Source organism: Phyllosticta citriasiana (genome assembly GCF_038021145.1).
Source record: "Phyllosticta citriasiana strain CBS 120426 chromosome Unknown IWZ02scaffold_11, whole genome shotgun sequence".
Taxonomy (NCBI): domain Eukaryota; kingdom Fungi; phylum Ascomycota; class Dothideomycetes; order Botryosphaeriales; family Phyllostictaceae; genus Phyllosticta; species Phyllosticta citriasiana.
In genome coordinates, this window is record NW_027117288.1 from 178,236 (window position 1) to 203,445 (window position 25,210).

Sequence of the window (25,210 nt, forward strand, 5' to 3'; positions counted from 1 at the left end):
GGCAGGTGCTTCGCTTTACCGCACATGCACTGTGTGGGACGCGTTGAGGAAAGACGCTATAGAGAGAAGGAGGAGGAGGAGGAGGAGGAGGAGGAGGAGGACGACGAAGACGAGGTCACAAGATGAGCGAATAGGCGGAAAGAAAGCGAGAAAGAAGCATGTGTTTGAAACGCAGATGTCTTATATCTGATGTCTAAGACCTGACGCTAACATTGTTGATTCAAGTAGTCTCGCGATTGAAAGACTGAGTTCATTGTCCAAGGGGCAATGGCATACTCCATACTACTTAGCAGCGTGCTCATCCTTTCTACCCTCCCAGCACGGATATTTTCTTAGTCTGAAACGAGATACTACGATTCCTCAAAGTCGTAGTGTAGATAGCGGAGCTATTCCATCGAGTCCGCCTAGCAATCCCATCTTCCTTTGAACAGGTGAAAGCCGTCCTTCCCACCCTCCTTCCCAGCTCTCAAAAGGAAAACGTCTAGTGAAAAAGCAAAGGCCGGCCATGGCCCACCCGAATGCAACGCCAGTTTCCCTTTCCAGCTCCGAAGCAATTCGAAAAAAAGATATGCCACCATATCATCATCTGATTTCCATGACGCCAATCACCCGCCCGTTTTTCCTCTTCACACGCCACGACTGCTGATTCCACCATATCTATGCCGTTCCTCTCGGCTTCGACCTGGCGTCCTTCTTCTCCTTGGCCGCCTGCTTCTGCCTCTTCTTCTTCTCCTCGAGCGCCTGCTCGTGCTTCCTCTTGAGACTAGCCTGCTCCTCTGCCGTCTTAGGGACGGGCTTGAAGAAGCCCTCGAGCCGGCTCTGCTGCGCCGACTTGAGGTTCTTTTGCAGACGCTGGGCACCGCCGCGCACGCGGTCCTCGTTGAAGCCCTTTTCTTCGACGAGAAATTTGATCAGGCCGTCGACGTCGGGAGCGTCCCATTTGAAGTCGCACTCCGGATGGTCGGCGGGGCGCACGTCTGGCTCAAGGAACAGGAGGCGCGCGTCTTGGTAGGGCCAGTCTTCGGGCAGGGTGTACTTTTGGGAAGTCTCGAAGAACTTGACAACGCCGTCGAGGTTCTTGTGCTCACGGATGAGCTTAAGGGCCGTCGTTGCGCCGATTCCCTTGATGGGGTCGAGGTAGTCGCAGCCGAGAAGAATGCAGAGGTCGATGAACTGCGCATGTAAGCGGATGTCAACTGGCCCAAGTACCATGACAAGTCATACCTGCTCCCTGTCCATTTCCAAGCCCTCCAGCACCTTGTCTAGATGTATCTCCTGAATTGGCTCCTTGCGTTGCTCGCTGAAGGTGAGGTGCCGCAGCAGGACGGGCGAGTTGAACGTCAGGGTATCCATATCTTCCGACGCCGCAGCATACACCTTGCCTGCCCTGGCGAGAACCGCACACTGCGCCTCGGCCTCGGTTGGAGCAATAATGTACGGAACGCCCATGAGCTTCAACAAGCGCTGACACTCGGCATTGTGCTCTCGTGTCACCCTCACGGTCCGTCGCGAGAACTTTTCCACCTCCTCGGCCGTACCCGTCTCCTTTGCTTCATCGTGCTGCTCGTGTGCCTCGGTCTTTCGCTGGAAACGCTTTGCGAGTTCGCCCGACTTGAGCTTGGGCGGGGCGCCGTCGAAAACGTAGACGGGCTTGATGCCGTTGTCGACCACACGGAGGGTGCGGTAGAACATGCCCATGAGATGCGAAGTGGTCTCGCCCGTGTCACTCATGAGCTGCTGGCCTTCGGAGCGCACAGCGATCAAGAAGCTGTAGATGCTCATCGAGGCGTCGATGGCGACCTTGCGTCCGAATTGGCTCTTGATCTCGCCCGTCTTGATGGCGCTTGGGCAGTGCTCATTGATGACTTGGTAGAGGTTCTTGATACCCATCTTGGCGACGGGTGAGGGAGTCGAGGCGGCGCGAGGTTGGTGAGAAAAGGCTGTCTGAAAGGCGCGGGTGACGTCGCGCTGAAGGAGGGAGCAGGACCCGTCGTGAAGGCGCCAGTGGAGGCAGGCGCGTCGGGCTCGTTTGGCGCGTTTTGGGACTAGCGCCAGGGTTTCGGCTCTACGTCATGAATGCTCGGTCGTGTCAACCCAAAAGGCCATGTACAAGAACATACAAGACGGCTGATGGCGTTACTTAGCCTATCTCAGGACTGCGAGCACGGCTCAAAGTGGCCTGGATTCCGCTATGGCCGGCGATTGTCCCCGAGTGCGCCCTACAGTCTGCTTGACACCTCGGCGGGAGACGGCTAGCTGGACTTGATTGGTGTGGGGTTGCCGAACCGCCATCATCTTTTGCGTCAATAACGGTCCATTCCTCGTACTTGCGCCCTCCTCTCGCAAAACTTCTTCCTCTGCTACCGTACATCTAAGATGCTCAGAACTGTCGGGAAGCGCGCCGCAAGGCAGTTCACGTCATCGTCGCGTGCCGCGGCATCGAGTCGCCGCTATGCACACACCTTTGACTGGAAGGATCCCTTGGGAGCAAACAATTTGTTGACAGAGGAGGAGCTTGCAATTGCAGAGACTGCGGAATCATACTGTCAAGAGCGCATGCTTCCCCGTGTGCTAGGTGCGTCTCGGACCATGTGGAAACCACTGCCTGCTCACAAATAAACAGAGGCGTACCGCAACGAAAACTACGACAAGAAGATTCTCGAGGAAATGGGAGAACTTGGTCTTCTCGGAGCGACAATTCGGGGATACGGCTGTGCTGGCGTAGGCAATGTCGCCTCTGGTCTCATCACGCGAGCAGTCGAACGCGTCGATTCTGGCTATAGGTCGGGCATGTCGGTACAGAGCTCGCTAGTCATGGGTGGCATTGATGAATTCGGCACAAAAGAGCTCAAGGAGAAGTACTTGCCAGGCATGGCCAAGGGCAAGATTTTGGGATCTTTTGGTCTTACTGAGCCCAATCATGGTTCAGATCCGGGGTCAATGGAGACCAAAGCGAAACCGCACCCCACCAAGAAAGGCTACTTCTCTTTGAGCGGCTCCAAGACCTGGATCACCAACTCACCCATATCCGACATTATGCTTGTCTGGGCCAAGCTGGAGAGCACCGGCAAAATCCGAGGGTTCATTGTTGACCGCTCGTCGTGTCCGCCAGGAACACTGGAAACGCCCAAGATTAGCAACAAGAATGGACTGAGGGCGTCCACCACTGGCATGATTCTGATGGATAATTGTCCAGTGCCCGAAGCCAACATGTTCCCTGATGTAGAAGGATTGAAGGGGCCTTTTAGCTGTCTCAATTCGGCCAGATATGGCATTGCTTGGGGGACCATGGGCGCTCTGGAGGACTGCATCAACAGGGCTAGGACGTATGCTCTGGACAGGAAGCAGTTCAAAGGAAACCCCATCGCCAAATACCAGTTGGTCCAGAAGAAACTGGCAGATGCTTGCACAGACGCTGCCTATGGAATTCTTGCCGCCCACCAGGTCGGCAGGCTTAAGGACGAGGGCAAGGCGACGCCCGAGATGATTTCCATGATTAAGCGGCAAAACTGCGACAGGGCTCTGGTGAATGCTAGAATGTAAGATTTGCCGCCGCCAAGGAAACGACGCTGCTGACAAGACTACAGACTGCAAGAGATTTTTGGTGGCAATGCAGTCAGCGACGAGTATGGAATTGGCCGACACGTGGCCAACCTTTTTGTGACGCAGACGTATGAAGGCCAGAGTGATATTCACTGTATGTATAAAATGCTGGTCTGGTGAGGACTTGACTGACTGTTTGCTAGCACTCATTCTCGGGAGGGCCATCACTGGTCTGCAGGCTTTTTGCTAGTTGGCTTGCAACTGATGGTGATGGTACTGGATTCAAGTGGGGTTAATGTGAAGAGGAGACATGAGACAGGCGGTGGTGAGTTGTAAAAATACTCGAGGTGAACCGGCCAAAATCATGCATTGGGTACTGGTGGTGGCGTGTCTTGGATGTGGCCATGTCAGCAGCAAAAGTCAAATTGCGAGGAACGATGCAAGTGATTGGTAAGTCGTGATCCAAGATGGTTCTCTGAGCAGCGGTTGGACGCTGGCGGACACTAGATGCAGGTACGGGCCGAGGCCAACGGGCTCCCCGTGTCCACCGCGCCAGGCTAGTCCAGAAGCAGAAGGGCACGTGACATGGTGTAAGGTTGGTAACAGATGGGCCCTGTCGTGCCAGGCACCACAGAAGTGTTGAAAGCGTGGGGCCAAGGTGACTCAAATATTGCATGAGGCTGAGGCACGTCTTCTTTGGGCTTGGGCGGCTGTCGTGCAAGACTTGTCGGCATGCCGAGAGCCGCGGGGGCGGATCAGTGGCGAGGGGGGAATGACAGAGTTGAACGATGCAGGCGGGGAGGAAGAAAAGGAGGTGAGGGTTCAAAAGTCAAGGTTGATATTGAAGCGTTCAAGTTGTCAAGTACATGTGTGTACATTGACCGTCGCTGGTCTACGGTGCATATCTCAATACCCACTGCTCTACGTCACTGCGGTCGCTGTTCGGGCAGCCACGATTCACACACCTGGGCGCTAACCGGGGCAGGCATTGCAGGGTTATATTGCCCGTGCCACAGCCCACTTCCCTTCCTCTCTCTCTTCTTGGACGCTACGCACTGCAATCTTCACACTCCATCGTCAACGCCCCGACAACTCCCATCCAACTACAACCAACTCCAAGACTCGCCCTCTTCCCTCCCCCGCCCTCGCTAAAACAAACACTCTCTACCACAAGCCATGGCTCTTAAGCGCATCAACAAGGAACTCACTGACCTCGGTCGGTACGTCGCTCCAAGCCCTGCCCCCAAATCCGTCCGTCAACCGCCGCTCGCATGACGACTTTGCGCGTGCGGGGCTTTTCGTGCTCGGCGACGACGAAGAAGAAGAAGAAGAAGAAGAAGAAGAAAAAGATGGCATCAACAAACACACTCCGCTGGACCACTACTGACGACTCCGTGCAGTGACCCTCCCTCGTCGTGCTCTGCCGGTCCCATCGGCGATGACCTGGTACGTTTCCGCCGCCCGCCTTGCCCTCTGCATCGTCACCACCATCGACGACTGCACCCGCATCCATCCAACACCTACAATATTGGCCTCACTTTGCTGACGCTTTTCCGATGACAGTTCCACTGGCAAGCCACCATCATGGGTCCTGTAAGTCGCTCCATCATGCTGCGAGTCGGCAGGGCCAAGGGGCCCAGGGCTCAAACGCCCAAGTTGCCGCCTCGATCCTCGCTCTTTGCGACACCAGGCTGACATTTATCCTCAGGGCGACTCACCTTACTCCGGCGGTGTCTTCTTCCTGGCCATCCACTTCCCCACAGACTACCCGTTCAAGCCACCCAAGGTCAACTTCACCACCCGCATCTACCACCCCAACATCAACTCCAACGGCAGCATCTGCTTGGACATTCTGAGGGATCAGTGGAGCCCGGCTCTTACCATCTCCAAGGGTATGTCCTTATAAAAAAAAAAAACAAGTCGATTTTGAGACACGGCTGACGCCTCACAGTTCTCCTGTCCATCTGCTCCATGCTAACCGACCCCAACCCCGACGACCCGCTGGTTCCGGAGATTGCACACGTCTACAAGACCGACCGCGCCAGGTACGAGGCCACGGCTCGCGAATGGACCAGAAAGTATGCCATCTAGGTTGTTTGAGCATGGCTTAGGGTGTCATTGGTTTCCTTTCACGGCTTGCTTGCTTGGGGGGTCAGGTTGGCATGGACAAGAAGTCGGTGCTCCATGATGAAGGTTCAGTACAGGAGTGCCTAAAATCACTTCTCTCCTCTTCCCCTTTTGGGCGGGTCGAATATTTTATTACGATGCATATCCGGCCTTTGACGAACGGGAGTATTCGGGTTTCGGGCTCTTCCAGTTTGCATGCAAGATTCAAATCACAGAGATTGCTGGGCTTGTCTATTTGATTTTCTTTTGCACGTTTCCCTTTGATGCGTCGCCGCCGCTACTGGTTTCCTTGCCTCGATAGACTTGTGGTTTACTCAGCCTCATCACTGCCTCGCTGCCACCCAGACCAAATCAGACCCACGCCTTGACTGCCGTCTCACACATACACACACTCACCCAGAACGCGAAAGCGGCCCTCCTGCCATCTATGACCCACCACGACGACCCCGTTGGCGTGTAAGCGCGGCAGTCGCTGGATTGACAAGCCGACGCAGCCAGCCGAGCCAATGACAAAGACGTCCAGAATCGACGTACCTCATCGCTTGACCTGGCTGCGTACATATCTACCTAATGTATCTGTGGAGCTGGCACGACAACGCACGTCACGCCAGTATTCTAATGTTGATTTCAAGACACAGGAGATCGAGAGAAAATGTTGATGTGTGAGAAAAAAGGCAAGAAAGAGATACTGGAAAGGGGGAAGAAGCGTGATCGCCGATGGATGCATCGGATGTCTCTCGATGTAGATTCCCCTGTCGCAGCGTGCGTGATTGAGTTGACGGGATCCGGATGTGTGAAAGCGAAGCAAAGCAAGACAAGGCACGGACGGACGGACGGATGGTTGGGACTATCCGCGCCACTTTTTTATGAACGATGTTTTATTAGAGGTTGTGGCGCAGCATCGAACGAGGGAGTGCATGGAGGAAGAGTGTTTGTTTGGTTTGATCTACTTATGTACTTCGCTGTCTGTGAACGGCTGCCTGCTTGGCTTGCCGGTGACGGACGCAGCAGCTTTAGCCAGCGTTCATCTTCGGCTCATCCTTTCCTTGTAACGTGTTGAGAGGCTGGCTCTACGTCTCGACATCAGCCATGATGGCGTCGGCATCGAAGCCCTCGTCGAATTCATCCCCCGCTCCACCACCAGCAGCAGCAGCAGCAGCAGCAGCAGCGCCATTGCCGTACTTGGCCTCCTCGCCCATGACGACGTCGTCCCTATCCGGGCGCTCCTGGAGGAGCCGAATCTCGTCCTCCTGGACCTGCGCCTGGTAGCGCGCCAGGTCGGCGGGGCCCCAGACGGAGATGCCCTCCTGGAGCTGGGGCCCGTACGAGCGGCTCATGTCGCGCAAAAACTTGCGCGCCATGGCGGCGGCCTGGTCGACGCTCATGTTGGTGTCGGCCTCGGTCAGGTACTGGTTGATCCATTTGGGCAGCTGGCCGCGCTTGCGCTGGAACCGCCGGTCCGCCAGTACCATGATGCCGTAGTCGTCTTTGCCGCGCAGCACGCGCCCTAGGCATTGCGCTGCGTGACGCATGGCGTCGAATGAGAGGAAGTCGTTTTCTTTGATCCGGTACGTCTCGCGCAGAAACTCGAGCCGCGCCTTGAGGATGCGCGACTCGGTGTATTGGAAGGGCACCCCGATGCAGAGCACGGTGCGGCCGTAGTGGTGGTCAAAGTCGATGCCCTCGGACACCTTGCCGCGCGCGACGCACAGCAGCACTGCGCCGCGCCCGTTGTTGCAGGCGGTGCGGTACGTCTCAAGGGCCAGGCTGGTCTCCTGCGCGTCGGGCGTCTCGACCAGGATCAGCTTGTACTTCCACACCTCGTCGAGAATGTGCATGCCCTGCCACTGGCTGATTGTCGACTCCATGTACAAGTATGACGGGAAGAAGACGACGATGCCGTCGGGCGTCAGTTTGCAAAACTCGCGTAGCAGCACCCCGTAGTTGCGCACCACGTTGGGGTCGTTGCGCACCTGGAACCCTGAGCTGATGGGTGCTTGGTCGCTACCGCGCGTGACGATCATGGGCAGGAATGACTTGCGCGCCAGCGTCATCGTGTACGATTCTTGGACTACCGTCTGGAAATTCAGCATCTTGGGATACATGTCCAGCGGAGAGATTGTTCCCGACGTGATGATGACGGAACTGAAGCGTTCGAAGACTGGCTTTATAGCGATTGATGCATCCAGGCAGGTGAAGTGAAAGATGGGGTTCGGGACTGTGGCGCCCTCTGCCTCATATGGCTCAAGAATGAGAAGGAATCCGGTTTCGTATGTTGCTACCAGAGTTGCAAATGTGGCGACTTCCTGCAGCGGTTGGTAGTCCTCGATATTGGTCAGCTCGAGGGTTCTAACGAGAGATGTTAACCTCTCGGCGCAAAATCTGAGTGGTTTCTTTTCGATAAACGTCAGTTCCTTCAAGTGCATGAGAAATGATGGCGGCGTCTCTGCCACCACATGCAGGACCTTCATGCGGGTCTTGAGATATTCGATGAAGCGTTTTAGGAATGACACAAAATGCTCGGCCCGTCTAATGTTTCCAGGCACCGCTTCTTTCAGCAAGTCGTCTGGCAATACGGGGTTGGACATGAAGGCCTCTTCATCACGCGCCTGATCAGCCTCTCGCAGTCCGTCTACGAGTTTGGCATATTCATTCTGGAGCTTTTCGGCATCTGTCGACTTCATCTCAGTAATCTTGCGCTCGAGGTTGGTTGCGCCCCTGGTGGCTTTCCGCAAAGAGTCCTCGGTGAGGTCAATGCTCAGGGATTCAATGCAGACGTTGTCAATGTTGTGGGCCTCGTCGAAGACGACGATACAGTCTTTGGAGAGCTCCTTTGATACGCGTTCTGCAATCTTTGGGTCGAGCAAGTAATGATACGAGTATATGATGACGTTGCAAAAGGGCATCATTCTCCTGGCCGTAAAGTACGGGCATTGTTTTTGCTCTTCGCCATATTTCAAAAGGTCATCGAGCGTAAAGACTCCAGGAGGAATCAAGTTGTGAGGTTCTAGCAAGTCCAGGTTCTCGTGGTAGACGCAGAGGTCGACGTCTTCTCCACGATCCTTCTTCTCCTTCACAAATCCGGCCGTTAAGCTGCGACACCTCGCGTCGACTACGGAGCCGTTCTTCTCGCGCTTCACCGACGGATGCAGGCACAGATTCTTGCGGCTAGTGAGGCCGAGGCCTCGAAAGTCTTCTTCGTAGCCGAGCTCCTTGGTGCGAAACTTCATCAAGGCCTTGAGCTCGGCCAGAGCCTTTTCGATCTCGGACATGGTACGCGAGCAGTAAATGAGCTTGCGCTTTTCTGGCTGGTGCTGCTGGTAGGCAATGATGAGCGAAAGCAGAGAAATGGTCTTGCCCGTGCCCGAAGGCATCTCCAGAATGCAGTTGCCACCAGCATCGAGGGTGCGCTTAAGATCACACATGTACTTGTACTGCTCTGGGTAGATACGCGGGTACGGGAAAAGCACCGGCAGATCGCTGTCATGGATGAGCTGGTGTTGAAACGGAGTCTTTGCGTGGCAAACTTACTCTATGTTGAACTTCATCTTGGTTGCAGTTCAAGTGGCGTGGTGCTGACGGTAGAAGAGGAGGACGTGGTGAGCGCCCAGGGCAAGCGCATCACATAGTGGTGTTGGTGGTTGATTACTTTGGGAGTATTTGAATTGAACGTCGATGAGCCGGTGCGTCGATCGACAGAGCTTGGCGTGCAGGGTCCACCCGACCTCTGCGCTGCGTCATCGGGCGCCCTCCGCTGCCAGTCCTTCACTCGTCGTCTCGCGACGCGACTTTGCAACACCACAACGCGATCCAATCCCACTCCAACCCCGCCAATCCTCTCGGCGCCTTCGACATGAGCAAGCGGCAGGCCAAATCCCACGCAAGCAGCAGTCGCGCTGCAGCCAGCGGATTCGGGGGTGGCTTCGGCTCTTTCTCTTCCTTTGGATCCTCTGCTTCCCAACTGTCCTACGTGTCCGAGCCGCCAGACCTCTCGTCCATTTCAGACGCCAATACCGTAGTCGTGTTCAAGAACTTGTCCAAAAAGGATAGCACAACCAAGGCAAAGGCGCTGGAAGACTTGCAGTCTCACATTACCTCTTCCAGCGGAGTGGAGAACGCCGTTTTGGAGGCATGGGTGCGTTACTCCACTGCTGTATGTAACCTAGAGTAGTAATTGAGTTTTGCAAACGTCCAGGTCCAAATTTATCCCCGCACCTCGATAGACGGCGCCCGACGAGTTCGTCAGCTTGCCCACACCATCCAAGGCCAGATTGCTTCCGCGTGTGGAAAGAGAATCGCCAGATACATGCCCAAGATTGTTGGCGCATGGCTCGCTGGGTTATACGATAATGACAAGTCCGTGGCATTGGCGGCTCAAGCCTCCTTCAAGGCCGTGTTTTCCACGCCGGAGAAGATGCACAACTTGCGCAAGGCATTTCAGCAGACCATTCTAAAGTATTGCCGGACAGTGATAGACAAGGAGTCGGTCAATTCGCTGAGCGACGAGCGCAACACCAGCAAAGACGACGCCGAGGCCAAGTACAGTCGCGTCATAGCATCCAGCCTGGCAGTCATCACCAGCCTGCTGTCAGAGCTCTCTCCAGAGGAACTGGCAAAAGAGCATGATAGTTATGAAGAAGCTATTCAGGACGGTAGGCTCTGGGACTTTTCATCGTATAACGATCCAGCAGTTAGACGCGCCGTGCATAGACTTTTGCGCATATGTATTTCCAAGCAGCGTGGTAAGTTTCGTTCAAGCAATTTTGGGTGGGCTTGCTGACGCAAGTTCAGACATTCTGTCGGCAAACCTTTCTTCAATATCGCAGTCATATCTGGCCAAGACTCTGAACTCTGACCAGACCGGATCCTCTTGGGATTTCACTGAAACCCTGGTCATACTCACCACGACTTTCCCAGCGACCTGGACAGAGGAGTACACCTCGAAGAAGACTCCTGTCACTCGAAGACTAAGGCAATTCTTGAAACGTGGTTCCCAAGGAGGACCAAAGGAGTACTGGGAGAATGTGGGAAAGATTATCGAGAATCTGCCGCAAGAAGTGCTGCCGTCGAACCCATCTGATGCTATCGAGTTGCTAAGCGCTCTTCACGGTGGTATTGTAAGCAAGGACGAGCCACGTGCCAACCTTGCAGCCGCATACACTTGTTATTTCAAGGTTGTTGCTCTTATCTCGGCTCTACTGTCAACAGAGGAGCAAGAAAAGTTGCTCGCTGAGATGGTCCTCCCACTCGTTCTTCACTACATTAAGCCGGCACAGGAAACCGCAGTGTGGGCTGTTCCAGCTCCACAGGCTCCTTCGCTGATTGGTAAAGCTCTGACTATCCCTACAATGCCTACGGTCATTCTGGGAACATGGCAGCAAGCGACGGAGAGCCTGGTTGAGGATATGAAGACTTCCTTGCCAGCTCAGTCCAAGGACTTTGAGAAATCTCAGAATGAAGTTTTGAACGTCGGTAACAGATGGGCTCTTGTCACTGGCAAAATCGTCGAGCAGGAACTGCCTCAGTCAGCGCGCGATACGATGAGGCTATCGGCTTACCAAATTCTGAAAGAGGCCCTCGATCAGTTGAAGTCCAGAAACGGAAAGCCGTATAGTGCGGCCGGTGTCCTAGCAGCGATGCTCCAATCTTTCAAGCCGTTCCTGCTCGAGCATCCTGGTTCTGAAGAAGCGCTTCTCGCGTTCATCAAGAATGACCTTCCGTCGCTGTTCCTGTCGCCATCGTCGTCGCAACTTGCCACCATCCTTTACTCGTTCAGCGATCGGCCTGAGTTTGAGCATGCTTGGAATGCCACGCTAGAAGCATGCATCAATGCACCTCAGCCGGATGTCAAGCTTGAAGCCACTGCATCATTACTCTCTTCTCGAGCCGCCGAGCAAAGCAAGCTAGCTGTCTCCAATTCGGAACTCCAAGCCTTCATCTTGCAGAGATTCCGCTCCGCAGGCGAGGGCACGACAAACTGGGACTTTGTAAACCAAATTCTACAGCACTCGGCCTCTGCGCTGTCCAACGATACAGTCGACACTGTGCTGTCTGATCTAACTCAGTCTCTGTCCATCTCGAACAAAGCTGCAAATGCTTTACAGGGGTTATCCAACATTGTCAAGTACAATCCAGACCTTGTAAAAAGATACGTACCGACGACCGAAGGCTCCGAACTGCTCCAGAAGCTGGTGTCAATCACCGAGAATCCAAACGACGAAGTTGCCGAGCAAGCAACGAGCTTGGAGAAGCGCATCAAGGAGATTTTATCTGACGAGCAAAGCAGGGGCGCGCTCAAGAACTCTATCGCAGACGTCATCTCCAAAGGTCTGGTAGAGGCATCGGCCAACTCTGTGTCGCCGACGACGCTCGTCGATCTGGGCAAGGACCTCATTCAGGGGTCTGATTTGAGCAACCCAGAACTTGTCGAGGGCTTGCTCCCTTCTTTTGCGGCTTGGAAGGCTGCTCTTGAGCCTTTCCTCTCGATCCCGCCTCATCCTACTTTTGCCATCACAAACCAACTAGGTGGAGTTGTTTACTTGGTCGGACAGAAGAACGTGGCTCCGCCCAAGGTTGCGCGGGATGCTGCTGGATTTTCACCCGCTCTTCGCATGGCAGCCTACACAGTCAAGCTCTTCAATGAGACAGATGTGTTCGAAGTGCTTCCAGCGGAGCGGCGTGCCCAGATTTATGAGCAACTCCTGCTCACCATTTTGCTGGCCAACGAAAACCTAAGCCGAGCTACGTCCAATAACATCTGGAGCCGCTACAACCCACAGACCGAGAACGATGCCCTTGAGATCATCTCGGATGCTCAAAGGCTCATGACGATTTGGTTGGAGAAGTCGTCTCGAGACGAAGCTTCGGCCTACTATTTCGTGCACTCAACACTGGAGTTTTTCCGCAAGTCGTCAGAGCAAGTGTCTCCCAGAGGCTTCTACAATGCGCTGGCATACAGTGATGTGACGGCAGAGATCATATCACTCCAAGGCTGGCAAAGCAAAAAGTCGCCGCAAGTGGAGTTGACTCTGAATGCCGTAAAAAAGACTGACGAGACACTCCTGGTCGCAGCCTTCCTGGTTGGCAACAGCGCTCCTTTGGCGGCCTCGGGATCTGCTTCGCGTCTGTGCAATGAGCTCGTAGCACAGCTCACAAGTCATGACCTTGGTGAGAACCAACAGGAAGCTCTCCGACAGCTCGTCATTCTCAATCTCATCATCCACAACCAGGAAGGCGCTGTAGAAACTATTGCAAAGCAAAGATTGATTTTCTTTGTCAAGCATGTCATTGAGTGGCTCGAACCAGAGTCTACGCCCAGTCTTCCATTGCGGGCAGAAGCCTATCGTGCCCTCACTGTTCTACTTCCGCAGATGAAGGACATATATGGAGAGCACTGGGAGCAAATTCTGCAGTCTCTCACTTCTTTCTGGGACTCGGCCGAGTCGTTCAAGGCAACAGAGCTTGGATATGAGGAGTAAGTCTACAGCGATATACCTTTCGACATGGAACTCACAGTTATAGGGCACTGCCTGCCGTTCACGCTTCCTTGAAGCTCTACGCCACGCTAAGGTCTCTCAAATCAGATGAGGAACCCAATGACGACCTTGTCGACGCCTGGAAAGAGCAAGAACACGCGGCTGCGAATGGACTTGTCAATCTCTTGAAACAGTCTGAAGGTAAGTTGGGCAAAGTATCTGGTTCACTACCAAGGCTAATTCATGTAGGCCTGGATGACTATCACCACCAGCCTTTCAAGATTGTGAATGAACTGCTCTCCCGCCAAATCAACCAGCTACCCCTGACCCAAGTGGACAACCCAGCAGAGGTGAGGCCACATTCTGAAGATGATTCCCTGGAGTAAAACTGACTTGAGCAGCTCTACCCTCTTCTGTTGACGGAGTCGAGCTCCATCCAGCAAGCCGCTTTTGACCTGCTCCACAAGGCCATTCCTGCTGCGCAGGAGCAAATCTCGATTGATGCTGCACTAGAGAAAACGACTGCAAGGTTGCCCGACGAACTGCTTTCCCTCGTTCTCGAAGCACCTCCAAAGGAAGCCATCGCCTCGTGGGATTTCCAGCGAGCGATGCCCCTAGGCCTGAGGGGCTACCTGTTCAGCTGGCTGCTCATCTTTGACCACTTCACAAACTCGGTCAGTCCACCTACCACCTGATTCTCCAAGCAGCATAGCTAAGAGGTCCACAGTCATACAAGGTCAAAACCGACTACATCGAGCATCTGCAAAGCGAAGGCCACGTGCAGGCGCTGCTTGACTTCCTTGCCGAGTTCCTCGGCCACAGCAAGGGCAAGCCAGCCGACGCGTCCAAGTTCGACGTGACGACGTACGACGCGCAAGCCACAGACACGGCGCTGGCCGACGCACGGTACCTGTCAACGCACCTGTGGTTCCTCGTCTTCAACCACCTGCCGTCGCCAGCCAAGAGCTGGTGGATCGACTGCAAGTCGCGGCAGACGGTGCTAGCGGCCGAGTCGTGGATGCAGCGCTTCATCTCGCCGCACATCATCAGCGCCGCGCTCGCGTCCGTCAGCGCGTGGGCAGACACGGACAACGCGGCCGACGGCGACGCGGCGCTGACGGTCAAGGTCAACCCGCGGGCGCGCGAGGTGGTGGCGGGCTACGAAGTCGACGAGCAATTCATGACCATGGCGATGCGTCTGCCGCCCACGTATCCGCTCGCGTCGGTACAGGTCGAGGGCGTCAACCGCGTGGCCGTGTCGGAGCAAAAGTGGCAGAGCTGGCTGCGCGCGGCGCAGGGCGTCGTCACCTTCTCCAACGGCAACCTGGTCGACGGCCTCGTCGCGTGGCGCCGCAATGTCGTCGGTGCGCTCAAGGGCCAGACCGAGTGCGCCATTTGCTACTCGATTATTTCGGCTGATAAGCAGCTGCCGAGCAAGCGCTGTCTTACGTGCAAGAATCTGTTTCACTCTAGCTGCTTGTTTAAGTGGTTTAAGAGTAGCAATGGCAGTAGCTGTCCGCTGTGCAGGAACCCGTTTAACTATGGGTAGACGGACTGCTTGCGGCATGGGGCAGCCGTGGTTGGCACAAAAGTTGTAGAGTGTAAATAGATGAATCTAAGAAAGTGCACGACAACATGTCCACAAGTACTTTGATGTCCGGAAGATCCGCTGCCCCCAATTAACGACTTTCTCGACTCCTAATGGAAGCGTTGCACTTTGACACTCAAGGAAAATGATACTTGTCATTGGCTCTTCGGCCGTAGAAGAAAAATTACCCCTGAAAACGACCAAGGTATGTATCCTAGAAGATGCCGATCCTCTCCAACTCCAGACGCCTTACACGATGCAAAGCTCGCCAACAATCGCAAAACTCTGGAAATATTGGCCCAGCTACTCCAGCTTGTCCAAATGCTCCAACCGCGTCAGGACGACCTGCTTGCTCGTCTCCTCGATCTCACCGGCCAGGAACACCTCGTCCAGTATGGCGTAGACCTGGGCTCATCCGTCAGCTCCAACATTCCGAATCAAACATGTTTTCCTCCTTTCTCTCTCTCTCTCTCTCTTTCTCCTCTAGCCCGGAGACCAGAGCTATGCCTCTCCCGAACCCGTTACGACGCACCTTGTAAAAGTTGAAGACCAAATCCAGCTCGCAGACGTTGCCAAAAAAGGCATCGAGGACCTCGACGAAGAAGTGGATTGCCTCGAGGTAGGCTAGCTCGTTGTCGTTTGTGTCGACGCAGGCGCAGAAGAAGAGGCCCGCGTACCGGCGGTAGACGATCTTGCTCGTGTTGCGGAACTCGACGAAGTTGGACTGGTGCTTTTGGTCGCGCGGCGCGATGAGGCGGTGGACCTGGACAGGAAGGAGATGCGTGTGTTAGATTGTGTTGGCGAGAGGGAGCTTGGTGATGGTGGTGGTAGTAGTGGTGGTTTGGGCGCAGTGGAGGAGGAGGGGGGCGGCTGCGTTGGTAGGAGGAGGAGGAGGAGGTAGTTGGCGACGCACTTCGCCTTTCAACTTGACTTTTTCTTCGTCCTGTTTGGAGAAGTCTGGTCAGCTTGGGTGATTCCAATTAATGGTAGATGCAGAGGTCGCGTACGCTGTACGGCGCGTACCACTTGGCCAGGCGAGTCTTGCCCCTGCAGGTGCGCATTGCGTCAATCAGCCATGACGGGTAGCGGGGTTATCGGAAGCGCGGAGCGTCATACTGGCGATTCTGGATCAGGATGAAGGAGAGGACCATGGTGTCTGCTGGGGGTGTTTGCGGGCCGTCCTGGTCGGGCGAGGTCGTGCGACGGGCAGCAGGGCAGGCGTTGTATCGGTTGAGAGAGAGAGAGAGAGAGAGAGAGAGAGAGAGAGAGAGAGAAACAGAGAGAGAGATGGGATCGACGCGGGTATCCGAGCACAGCGGCGGAGGTTTCTGTCGCCTGCCGTAGTTCCGTCGCTGTCAGCCCAGCCCAGCCCAGCCCAGACATACAGCACCAGCTAAAGTCAACCCAAAAACAGGGATCACTATGCGTTTGCTTTACAATTGAAAACGATTTCTGTATGAACGTCTGCTCACTCAAAACCCGAGGTCGGCAAGACGGCAGATTGCTGCAAATCTTACAATCAGACGCATGCAGCATTCTGAATCGAGTCACGATGAAAAACACAGTCGACGTGACATTTGATGAGCTAACTGACGGCACGGAAAGGCTGGTGGAAGGCTGGTGATTGGTGCCTGCATCCAAGCTCATGCTTCAGAGAACAAACATGTGCGTGGAATGCTCCGCTTTGCTTCGCTTCGCTTCGGACCGTCAATCATGGTCGCTACACACGGCCGCGGGTGAAGATGTGGGTGGTGTGGAGGCTCGACGGCCTGTCAAGGGAAACCTTGCGTGGGCTCTGAGTCTGCAGGGGGAGAAAAAGACGCCAACACAGCAGAGGAACTCAATGAGGGAGGGTCTCGAGTACAGTAAGTATGAACTATGACGGTCGTGAGGACCGAGAACGAGACAAGGAGTGGGCCAAGCGTGACACCGCAATCCCTGCCATTGCCGTGGCCGGGGGTGTGCGTGCGTTGGAAGTGGGCGGGCTGCGAGCGAGCGATAGAGAGAGAGAGAGAGGAGAAGACTCTTTTGACAGATGGTGGTGAAGCTGCAATGGTCGTCGTGGTCCCGTCATGAGTTGGAAGCGCCCTCGGCGCCTCTCTCGGGAAGGTTTTGCAGTTGGCTATGGGTGCCGAAGCAGATCACATCTCTCTTCCTGTCCCAAGGAGCACACCACGCATCCGATGCCCTCGCCATGAATCAGATGGACTCTTTCAATAATGCGCCGCCCTTTTTCAACCAGCTCGCCAGCAGCACCGCCTCACCCGCCCACGCCCAGAACCACTCCCAGCAGCCCAGCGCGCCGCCCCCGCACTTTCGCCAGCCACAGCAGCAAGCTCACTTCCAGTTCCATGGCGCCGCTGCCCTTTCAACCATGCCGGGAGCCGCCTCCATGATGCAGCAGTCGCCGCGAGGTAAGTGGATGTGGAACCCAACGTCGCCTAATTCTGCCCTGTCTCACCCGACCCCATCCGCCTTGCAGTCTCGCAGTCCTTTTCCACCGGCATGCCCTTTGCCCACCTGAATCGACCTACCATCTCGCCGCCCCGTCACGTCTCGCCGTATGCTGCCACCCAGAACCACCAGATCTCGACCCCCGAACACTCGCAGCCAATGGCCGCCCCCGTGAGCCTGCCCTCGCACGGCGCCCCTGCCCAGCAAAAGGCTCAGACGCCGACCAAGCCTGCGCAGCAGCCGCCCTCGTCTCCCAGCACCCAGGCCCGCGACCATGAGCGCATTTCACTGCTGCTCGACATCAACAAGGAGCTGCTCCTCGAGGTCATGAAGTTCAAGGAACAGGGGCAAAAGGCGGCCGAGGGGCTCAAGGACCCAGAGACCAAGATTTACATCAACGAGTATGTAGGCCAACAATCTGGCCGTCCCCTTGTTGCGCAATGCGCCGGCGCCCGCTAACAGGAGACAACTCACAGCGTCATGCGGCGGCTCCAAGCCAACCTGTCGTACCTCGCGACCACGTACGAGCGCAAGGCCAATCTCCCTGGCCCCGCCATCATGAGCGTGCCCTCGTCGCCGCCCTTCCCAGCCGGCCTGGCAGAAATGTATACCAGATTGCAGACGCTTTTCCCCGGGTGGACCGGCGCACCGCTGAATCCTGCCGCCATGGCGGCCGCTCAGGGCGCCCAAGGAGCAGCTGCGCAGCAGATGCAGCGCCAACAACAGTTGCAACAGCAGCAGCAGCAGCAGCAGATGGCGCAAGGATCGCCCCAAGGGCTTTCGCAAGGCCATCTTGGTTGAGATGAAAAAGCGCGCTCAGAAGGCAGGTGTGCCTTCCTGATGTACATCACACCCTGTTCAACTTTTGCGCTTCGCACGGTCCTTGGCCTGGACGCGCGACATGTCTTCCTTCTACTTCTACCCACCTTTCAACGAGTTTGCGTGCTTAGCCTGCATCTTGGATCAAAGGCGCTTCCCTTTGTCTGTACATGAAACGATGACGAGCTAGCGAGAGAGAGAGAGAGAGAGAGAGAGAGAGAGAGAGCCAGAAACAAAAGCTAGGAATGCGGGAGAACGGTTTTCTTCTTCGATGACAACTTAAGTTGACTGTGAATCCGGAGATTGATATTCGGCGGCAACGGCGAGCGAGTGTGGGCGGTTTGGCGCTGGTGTGGGATTTTTCCATTTCTCCGTTCCTGTTGGACTTCATTCTTTTTGAGGCGGCAGATCGATCTGTAACATTAGGTTTGGATGGAGAAATGACGAGGGATCTTATGATGATCATTGATGTTCATGGTCATGACGAAAGTGCGCGCCAGTATTCAACGGCGTGACAGATGTCGGCTTCCACAATGATCGCCTCTTGAACCTGTAGTCCCGCTGCAAAATTAGAAAGATTCACGTCTCTCTTTCCAATTTGCTCTTTTGGGACATGGCAGAGACTCACCAGTGGAAAGAAGGGGGAAGTGAGCGAAAATTTGCGTTGGGAATGACCGCCGGAAGATTGTGATACTCTGCCCTTGCCTCCTACACCATCTAGGCAGAAGCAATTCATGATGGAAAGGGACATTTGTTGTTTTGAATTCGTCTGTCCAGAGTCTGGTTTGATAGCCTTACAGCTTTTGGTATTTCATCATGTTTCCCAGCCCCAAAGATCAATGCCCTCGCGCTTTGGGGCCATGCTTAGAGTCTTCTTGACAGCCCATCCTGAGCCCAAAGCAAAGAGCAGCAGCACATACACGCCCAATACTACCCAAGCGCCGTGCCCCCCTCCCCCAACCCAAACTCTCACTCAACTCTTACCCTCAGTCCCAGGCGCGGCAGCAGTGCCACCAGCCTTCTTCCTCTTCTTCAACTGCGTCTTGCGCTTACTGCGATCCCTAGGCTTGAGCGCCGTCATGCCGGCCTTACAGACGTCGGCGTAGCGGGCGTAAAAGGCGTCGAGGGCGTCGGGCTGCACCAGCGTGCTCAGCTTGACCTTGTCGCCGCGCCGCGGCTTCGACTTGCCGTCGGTGGCGCGCACGATGACCGGCAGTGGCGTGGGTGGGTGCGTGTCCCATAGTGGGTCGTCCTGCAGTACGGCTTGCGTGCGTTCGGCGGCGGCGGAGGGAGAGGTTGGCGCGATGGGGTCGTACGTTACTGTTTGGGAGTGATGGGTTAGTTGGGTCGTGTGGTTGACACGTTGTGGGTACGCGTGTAAGAAGTGGAAGCGGAGGAGGAGGAGGAGGAGGAGGAGGGGCCGTACAGCGCTTCTGCGTCAGGTAAATGCTGCCGTGGTCTTTTGCGCGGCGCGAGTTGAAAAGGTCGGTGAGTTTTGCGAAGAACTACGCGCGCAATTGTCAGTTCCCGTAAGCCTTCCTTCATGGTTTAAAAGGGGAGATATACCTCATCATTGCTGACATGCGGATTTGTTGCCATGGCAGAAGGAAGCGCAGCAGCCGGAGAGTGCTAGCACTGGAGCATGTTAGAAGGTGTGCATTTCTCAACAGCGGTGCTGGACTGACGTCGAGCTGCGGGAGGGCGGTGAGGTGAGCAAGGCGCTCGGCCCGGTTTCTGCACCCTCCTCGGTCCGTGCCGATGCCGCGATGCGGTGGGCTCTCTCGCGCGCCATCTGGGACCCTCCTCCGCTGACAATTTTCTGCTCCGCTGCCCACACTTCACCATGCCGTCTCGCAACCACGGCGGTCCCAAATTGCCTCGCGAGCTCCTCGATCGGATAGGGGGTATGCTTAACTGAATTCATCACTGTTCTTGCGCGCAGAAAAAATCACTGACCGCGTCGCACAGCTTCTGCGCCGTCTGATCGCAATGGACGCGGGCGCAACGCTGTGACGAGCCGCAAGGACCGTCGCAAGGCGGAGCGCGAACAAAAGAGGGTGGCGCATCGACCGAAGCCGCGAGGTAGTCGCTTCTCTGGAACAGCCGCCGAGGAATCGCAAAGCGAAGACGACGACGATTCTCCGCCGCCGCCTCCGAAATCCAAATCCAGAGCCATTGCGAGATATGCCGACCGAAATGCTCCCAAGTCGATCTTGAAGCAGCCAGTACCAGCAGCTAAGCTAGACACGAAAAAGGTCAGCAAGGAAAAGGACTCGAAGAAGGAAAAGAAACAACGTGATGCGTCGCCTCCGCCCCAAAAAAAAGTGTCGAAACGTGTCCAGGAAAGGCTTGATGAAGACGAAGCCGAAATTGCCGCGCTGGAAAAGAAGCTTGGATTGAAGGGGAAGAAGAAAATGCCCAAGGATTTCGAAGACGACGGATTGGCGGACCTTCTCGATGGCATCGACGATGAGCTGGATTTTGCCGTCTCGGGCAAGAGGAAGAGGTCAGCTGAGGATGACGAGTGGCTGAAGAATAAGAGGAGGAAGGCTGGCGGCACTCTGACGCGCGAGGAGTCCATGAGTGATGACAGCTCGCATGAAGAAGGCTGGGAAGACGAGGAGCTTGGAGATAGCGCCGGAGATGGGGACCTGGGCGACTCTGAAGAAGAGGACGAATTAGAAGACGATGGAGAAGAAGATGAGTTTTCAGGCTTCTCAGGAGACGAATCCGAAGCCGGCTTGGGGAATCAAGACCTCGAGGGCGACGAGGTGGACGATGACGAGGTTTCCGAGGACTTTGACGACGAAGAGTCAGAAGAAGACCAGCAACCAAAACCCCGCGAAAATCCGTACCTTCCTCCTGTACCAGCAGAGGTAAAACCTGCTGGAAAATACATACCTCCCTCCATGCGAGGACCGCCCACGTCGGATGCCGAATTGATGACTCGGTTACGGAGACAGACCCAAGGTCTACTCAATCGTCTCTCCGAGGCAAATCTACTCACAATTCTCAAAGATGTGGAACAGCTATATCTCAACAACCCGCGCCAATACGTCACTTCGACCCTGATAGATATTCTCTTAGGGCTGATATGTGACCGAACGACCCTGCAAGATACGTTCCTTATCCTTCACGCAGGTTTCATTGCAGCTGTGTACAAGGTTGTTGGCATGGACTTTGGAGCGCAATTGGTCGAGCGATTTGTGTCCGAATTTGACAAGCAGTACAAAAGCTTCAACGCTGAGACCAGCGGCAAAGAAACGACCAACCTCATGTCATTGATGGCCGAAATGTACAACTTTCAAGTCATTGGTAGCAACTTGGTCTTCGATTACACTCGTCTCTTCCTCGGGGAGTTGAAAGAGATCAATACCGAATTACTTCTTCGACTCGTCAGGCTGTCAGGACCTCAACTACGCCAAGATGATCCTTCGGCGCTGAAAGATATTGTAATTCTCTTGCAAAAAGCCGTGACAAAAGCCGGAGAGTCGAACTTGTCAGTCCGCACAAAGTTCATGGTCGAGACTATCAACAATCTCAAAAACAACCGCATGAAGACGGGAGTTGCTACGTCGGCCATCACTTCCGAACACACGACGCGCATGAAGAAGACGCTGGGATCCCTGAACAATCGCAACATCAAGGCGAGCGAGCCGCTTCGCATTGGTCTTAAAGACATTATGGATACGGAGAAGAAGGGCAAATGGTGGCTAGTCGGCGCAAGCTGGCGGAATGAGACCGAGGAAAATGCCGCCGAGGACAAGACGCCCAAGGAGAAGCAGAAAGCAGCCAAGATTGAGCCCGAAGATATCATAGAGAGTGGCACCACGGATCTGTTGCAGCTGGCCAAGGAGCAGCGGATGAACACGGACATCCGGCGCGCTATTTTCATGTCCATCATGTCTGCTTCTGACTACAAGGATGCACACCTGCGCTTGATGAAGCTCAGGCTGAAAAAGTCGCAAGAACTAGAGATTCCCAAGGTTCTGACACACTGCTCGGGCGCGGAGCAGAGCTACAACCCCTACTACACGCTGATCGCCAGACGCCTGTGTTCTGAGAAGCAGCTGAAAAAGGCCTTCCAGTTCAGCCTTTGGGATTTGTTCAAGCGTATGGGCGAGAACGAAGACGGCGACGACTTGGATCCGGACGAGGAAAACGGAGGAGAAACGCTCACGACGAGAAAGATTGTCAATTTGGGCAAGATGTTTGGCACGCTCGTTGCAGAGGGCGGACAGCCTATAACGGTCCTCAAGGTACGTGTTCATTTGTCTCTTGTGGTGGCAAAGTTGCTCAAGCTGACCAATGTCGCAGACGCTGAATTTCGCTTACCTGCGGCCCAAGACCGAAGCTTTTGTGGAAGTCTTGCTGTCGACGGTGATTCTGCGGTCTCAGAAAAAGTCGACAGGTGCGCGAGACGAACAGGCCCTGCTTGATATTGTCATGGTCACCAAGGATGCGCCCCAGATGGCGCGGGGCCTGCAGTACTTCTTCAAGAAAAAGGTCAGCAGGGCCGAGGTGGGCGCAAGTAAAGCGGAGCAGGAAACGATTCGTTGGGGAGCCGGAGTGGCCTTCGACGGGCTCACGGTGCTCGCAACACAGAGGATCGAGGCTGATTCGGAGTGAGATGGGGTTGTTCGCATGTAGACATCTGGCTGCGTGAATTATCCAGACATGGATGTCGTCGCTGAGATCACGTCGCGCGCCAAGGCCGCATTCTGCCGCGTCCGCCCCGATGCTCCGAGAGGGACTCGTTTTCGCCCATACCTTACCGAAGCTGCCCGTCAGCCGTCACTCCAGTCTTTGACTCTCTTTTTCTTCCCCCCCACCTCTTCCACCCCTCGTCGGCCGTCATGTTCAAGCACTTAATACCCAAAACGACCACGAGGTCGTTCGCCCGCCCCCTCGCGGCGCCTCGCAGCGCCTTCCGCCAAACCAGCTCAACATTCTTTCTCGTTGACCGGTCAAAACGAGGTTATGCCACCGAGGCGCCAGAGAAGGACCTCGTCATCATCGGAGGAGGTGTCGCTGGCTACGTCGCCGCTATCAAGGCCGGCCAGGCTGGCCTGTCGGTCGCTTGTATCGAGAAGCGTGGCTCCCTGGGCGGAACCTGCCTGAACGTGGGCTGCATACCGTCAAAGTCGCTGCTCAACAACTCGCACCTCTACCACCAGATTCTGCACGACAGCAAGCACCGCGGCATTGAGGTCGGCGACGTCAAGCTCAACCTCGAGCAGATGATGAAGGCCAAGGAGCAGTCCGTTTCGGGCCTGACCAAGGGTATCGAGTTCCTGTTCAAGAAGAACAATGTCGAGTACATCAAGGGCACTGGCGCGTTCCAGGACGAGCACACGGTCAAGGTCAACCTGCTCGAGGGCGGCGAGACCGCCGTGCGCGGCAAGAATATCATCATCGCTACCGGTTCCGAGGCCACGCCCTTCCCCGGCATGACCATTGACGAGGAAAAGGTCATTACCAGCACCGGCGCGATTGCTCTCAAGCAGGTCCCCAACAAGATGGTTGTCATTGGCGGCGGAATCATTGGTCTTGAAATGGTGGGTATACCGCGGGGGAAAATCCATTGCGGGGAAAAAGCAAAATAATAACCGTGCTATAGGCCTCCGTGTGGTCGAGACTGGGCGCCGACGTCACCGTTGTTGAGTTTCTGGGCCAGATTGGCGGTCCCGGCATGGACGCGGAAATCTCCAAGAACATTGAGAAGATTCTTAAGAAGCAGGGCATCAAGTTCAAGACTGGCACCAAGGTCTCTAGCGGCGAGGTTCACTCCGCTGGCGTCAAGGTCGCCGTTGAGGCTGCCAAGGGTGGCAAGGAGGAGACTGTATGCGCACCTGAGCATCTTGAGATTCTGTGTGGATGCTGACCAGCTTTGTAGCTTGACGCTGACGTCGTCCTCGTCGCCATCGGCCGCCGCCCCTACACTCAAGGTCTGGGCATTGAGAACGTTGGTATCGAGACGGACGACAGGGGCCGCCTGGTCATTGACCACGAATACCGCACCAAGCTGCCGCACATCCGGGTAATTGGCGACTGCACCTTTGGTCCCATGCTGGCTCACAAGGCCGAGGAGGAGGCCGTCGCCGCCGTGGAGTACATCACCAAGAACTACGGCCATGTCAACTACAACGTCATTCCCTCGGTCATGTACACGCACCCCGAAGTCGCATGGGTTGGCCAGAATGAGGCCGAGCTCAAGCAGGCCGGCATCAACTACAAGGTCGGCAGCTTCCCCTTCTCGGCCAACTCGCGCGCCAAGACCAATCTCGACACCGAGGGCGTCGTCAAGTTCCTCGCCGACAAGGAGACGGACCGCATCCTTGGCGTCCACATTGTCGGCCCGAACGCCGGCGAGATGATTGCCGAGGCTGGCCTTGCGATTGAGTACGGCGCGTCGTCTGAGGACGTTGCCCGCGTGTGCCACGCCCACCCGACTCTGAGTGAAGCTGTAAGTTCCATCGTTTCCCCGTTCCGCAACGCTGTACTGACGCACATCTACAGTTCAAGGAGGCGGCGCTCAACACGTACGACAAGGCGATCCACTACTAGATCAGGACATAGAGAATTAGTTATGGAGACGAAAGTAGCATCAGCAGTGGTAGCAGTGGTGCTGCTCGTGCCCAGGGGAAGCGGTGCATTGTAATTAAGATAGAAAGTCGTTGACCGTGTCATCATCCATGTTACCATTACCATTACCAGCACTAGCAAGCAAGCAAGCACAGCGCGCGCGGGGGCTACACTACGACTGGCGTGTCGTTCAAAAGAGAATGAATGCATGCTTTTGATTGAGTTAGCCAGCCAGCCAATGGTGCTATGCTTGCCAACAAACCCCATCAGTCAGCGGATATTTGGATGTGGTTTTCGCATGCACAGGCGTGCCGTTTTATTTGGTTTACCAAGAAAGCAGAGCAATACAAAGCACAGCAAGAACAAGAAGAATGCTGCGGCAGTATCTCCCAAGGCCCGATCAAACATCGGTTCATTTTCTCTTGCGTCTCCTTGAGGCTGCGGGTGCGCCATCGACTGGGTGGCTGATGGATGAACAAGGAAGGGAGGAAGTGACAGGGTGGATGCGCTACCCCTCGTCTGATGGGGCCTATGGAGACTGTAGCAATCACACATCAAAACATCAATCTCCTCTCTAGATACTTTTCAATTTAGCATTTAGATATTGGCGCCCTTTGGT

The 25,210-nt window shown here is 55.3% G+C and overlaps 10 protein-coding genes across 10 annotated transcripts; 5 read left to right on the forward strand and 5 right to left on the reverse strand.

The window, feature by feature from the left end:
- Positions 1-185: 185 nt before the first annotated feature.
- IWZ02DRAFT_406153 (flap endonuclease 1) lies at positions 186-2,129 on the reverse strand. The gene is made up of 2 exons (XM_066765673.1): positions 1,225-2,129; positions 186-1,173 (listed from the first exon to the last, which is right to left on the reverse strand). Exons 1-2 carry the CDS (start codon positions 1,888-1,890, stop codon positions 658-660), a joined length of 1,182 nt encoding a protein of 393 aa, XP_066620221.1. The 5' UTR covers positions 1,891-2,129; the 3' UTR covers positions 186-657.
- Positions 2,130-2,133: 4 nt separating this feature from the next.
- IWZ02DRAFT_45215 (glutaryl-CoA dehydrogenase-like protein) lies at positions 2,134-4,034 on the forward strand. Its single transcript, XM_066767569.1, has 4 exons — positions 2,134-2,575; positions 2,624-3,539; positions 3,588-3,697; positions 3,747-4,034. The coding sequence occupies exons 1-4, from the start codon at positions 2,377-2,379 to the stop codon at positions 3,791-3,793; spliced, it is 1,272 nt and encodes a 423-aa protein (XP_066620222.1). The 5' UTR covers positions 2,134-2,376; the 3' UTR covers positions 3,794-4,034.
- IWZ02DRAFT_457865 (uncharacterized protein) lies at positions 3,517-4,540 on the reverse strand. The gene has a single exon (XM_066767961.1). It carries the CDS (start codon positions 4,217-4,219, stop codon positions 3,836-3,838), a length of 384 nt encoding a protein of 127 aa, XP_066620223.1. The 5' UTR covers positions 4,220-4,540; the 3' UTR covers positions 3,517-3,835.
- IWZ02DRAFT_45142 (ubiquitin-conjugating enzyme/RWD-like protein) lies at positions 4,470-5,978 on the forward strand. The gene is made up of 5 exons (XM_066767533.1): positions 4,470-4,763; positions 4,944-4,989; positions 5,107-5,136; positions 5,252-5,435; positions 5,495-5,978. The coding sequence occupies exons 1-5, from the start codon at positions 4,720-4,722 to the stop codon at positions 5,632-5,634; spliced, it is 444 nt and encodes a 147-aa protein (XP_066620224.1). The 5' UTR covers positions 4,470-4,719; the 3' UTR covers positions 5,635-5,978.
- Positions 5,979-6,565: 587 nt separating this feature from the next.
- On the reverse strand, positions 6,566-9,321 carry IWZ02DRAFT_457872 (uncharacterized protein). Its single transcript, XM_066767962.1, has 2 exons — positions 9,202-9,321; positions 6,566-9,150 (listed from the first exon to the last, which is right to left on the reverse strand). Exons 1-2 carry the CDS (start codon positions 9,216-9,218, stop codon positions 6,741-6,743), a joined length of 2,427 nt encoding a protein of 808 aa, XP_066620225.1. The 5' UTR covers positions 9,219-9,321; the 3' UTR covers positions 6,566-6,740.
- A 117-nt stretch (positions 9,322-9,438) lies between these two features.
- On the forward strand, positions 9,439-14,779 carry IWZ02DRAFT_457874 (RING zinc finger protein-like protein). Its single transcript, XM_066767963.1, has 7 exons — positions 9,439-9,805; positions 9,866-10,412; positions 10,462-13,144; positions 13,192-13,346; positions 13,395-13,495; positions 13,547-13,819; positions 13,873-14,779. The coding sequence occupies exons 1-7, from the start codon at positions 9,524-9,526 to the stop codon at positions 14,692-14,694; spliced, it is 4,863 nt and encodes a 1,620-aa protein (XP_066620226.1). The 5' UTR covers positions 9,439-9,523; the 3' UTR covers positions 14,695-14,779.
- On the reverse strand, positions 14,780-16,063 carry IWZ02DRAFT_457876 (AP-2 complex subunit sigma). The gene is made up of 5 exons (XM_066767964.1): positions 15,850-16,063; positions 15,741-15,780; positions 15,647-15,676; positions 15,266-15,496; positions 14,780-15,138 (listed from the first exon to the last, which is right to left on the reverse strand). Exons 1-5 carry the CDS (start codon positions 15,882-15,884, stop codon positions 15,037-15,039), a joined length of 438 nt encoding a protein of 145 aa, XP_066620227.1. The 5' UTR covers positions 15,885-16,063; the 3' UTR covers positions 14,780-15,036.
- Positions 16,064-16,927: 864 nt separating this feature from the next.
- Positions 16,928-17,988, forward strand: IWZ02DRAFT_492639 (uncharacterized protein; the record flags this gene model as incomplete). The annotated part of the gene is made up of 3 exons (XM_066769865.1): positions 16,928-17,147; positions 17,216-17,588; positions 17,664-17,988. The coding sequence occupies 3 exons, from the start codon at positions 16,928-16,930 to the stop codon at positions 17,986-17,988; spliced, it is 918 nt and encodes a 305-aa protein (XP_066620228.1).
- A 755-nt stretch (positions 17,989-18,743) lies between these two features.
- IWZ02DRAFT_457885 (signal recognition particle, SRP9/SRP14 subunit) lies at positions 18,744-19,679 on the reverse strand. Its single transcript, XM_066767965.1, has 3 exons — positions 19,573-19,679; positions 19,433-19,511; positions 18,744-19,326 (listed from the first exon to the last, which is right to left on the reverse strand). Exons 1-3 carry the CDS (start codon positions 19,603-19,605, stop codon positions 18,980-18,982), a joined length of 459 nt encoding a protein of 152 aa, XP_066620229.1. The 5' UTR covers positions 19,606-19,679; the 3' UTR covers positions 18,744-18,979.
- Positions 19,680-19,849: 170 nt separating this feature from the next.
- On the forward strand, positions 19,850-24,573 carry IWZ02DRAFT_470980 (uncharacterized protein; the record flags this gene model as incomplete). Its single annotated transcript, XM_066768836.1, has 8 exons — positions 19,850-19,910; positions 19,975-22,265; positions 22,324-22,596; positions 22,702-22,859; positions 22,898-23,564; positions 23,627-23,848; positions 23,903-24,472; positions 24,526-24,573. The coding sequence occupies 8 exons, from the start codon at positions 19,850-19,852 to the stop codon at positions 24,571-24,573; spliced, it is 4,290 nt and encodes a 1,429-aa protein (XP_066620230.1).
- Between the last annotated feature and the right edge of the window lie 637 nt (positions 24,574-25,210).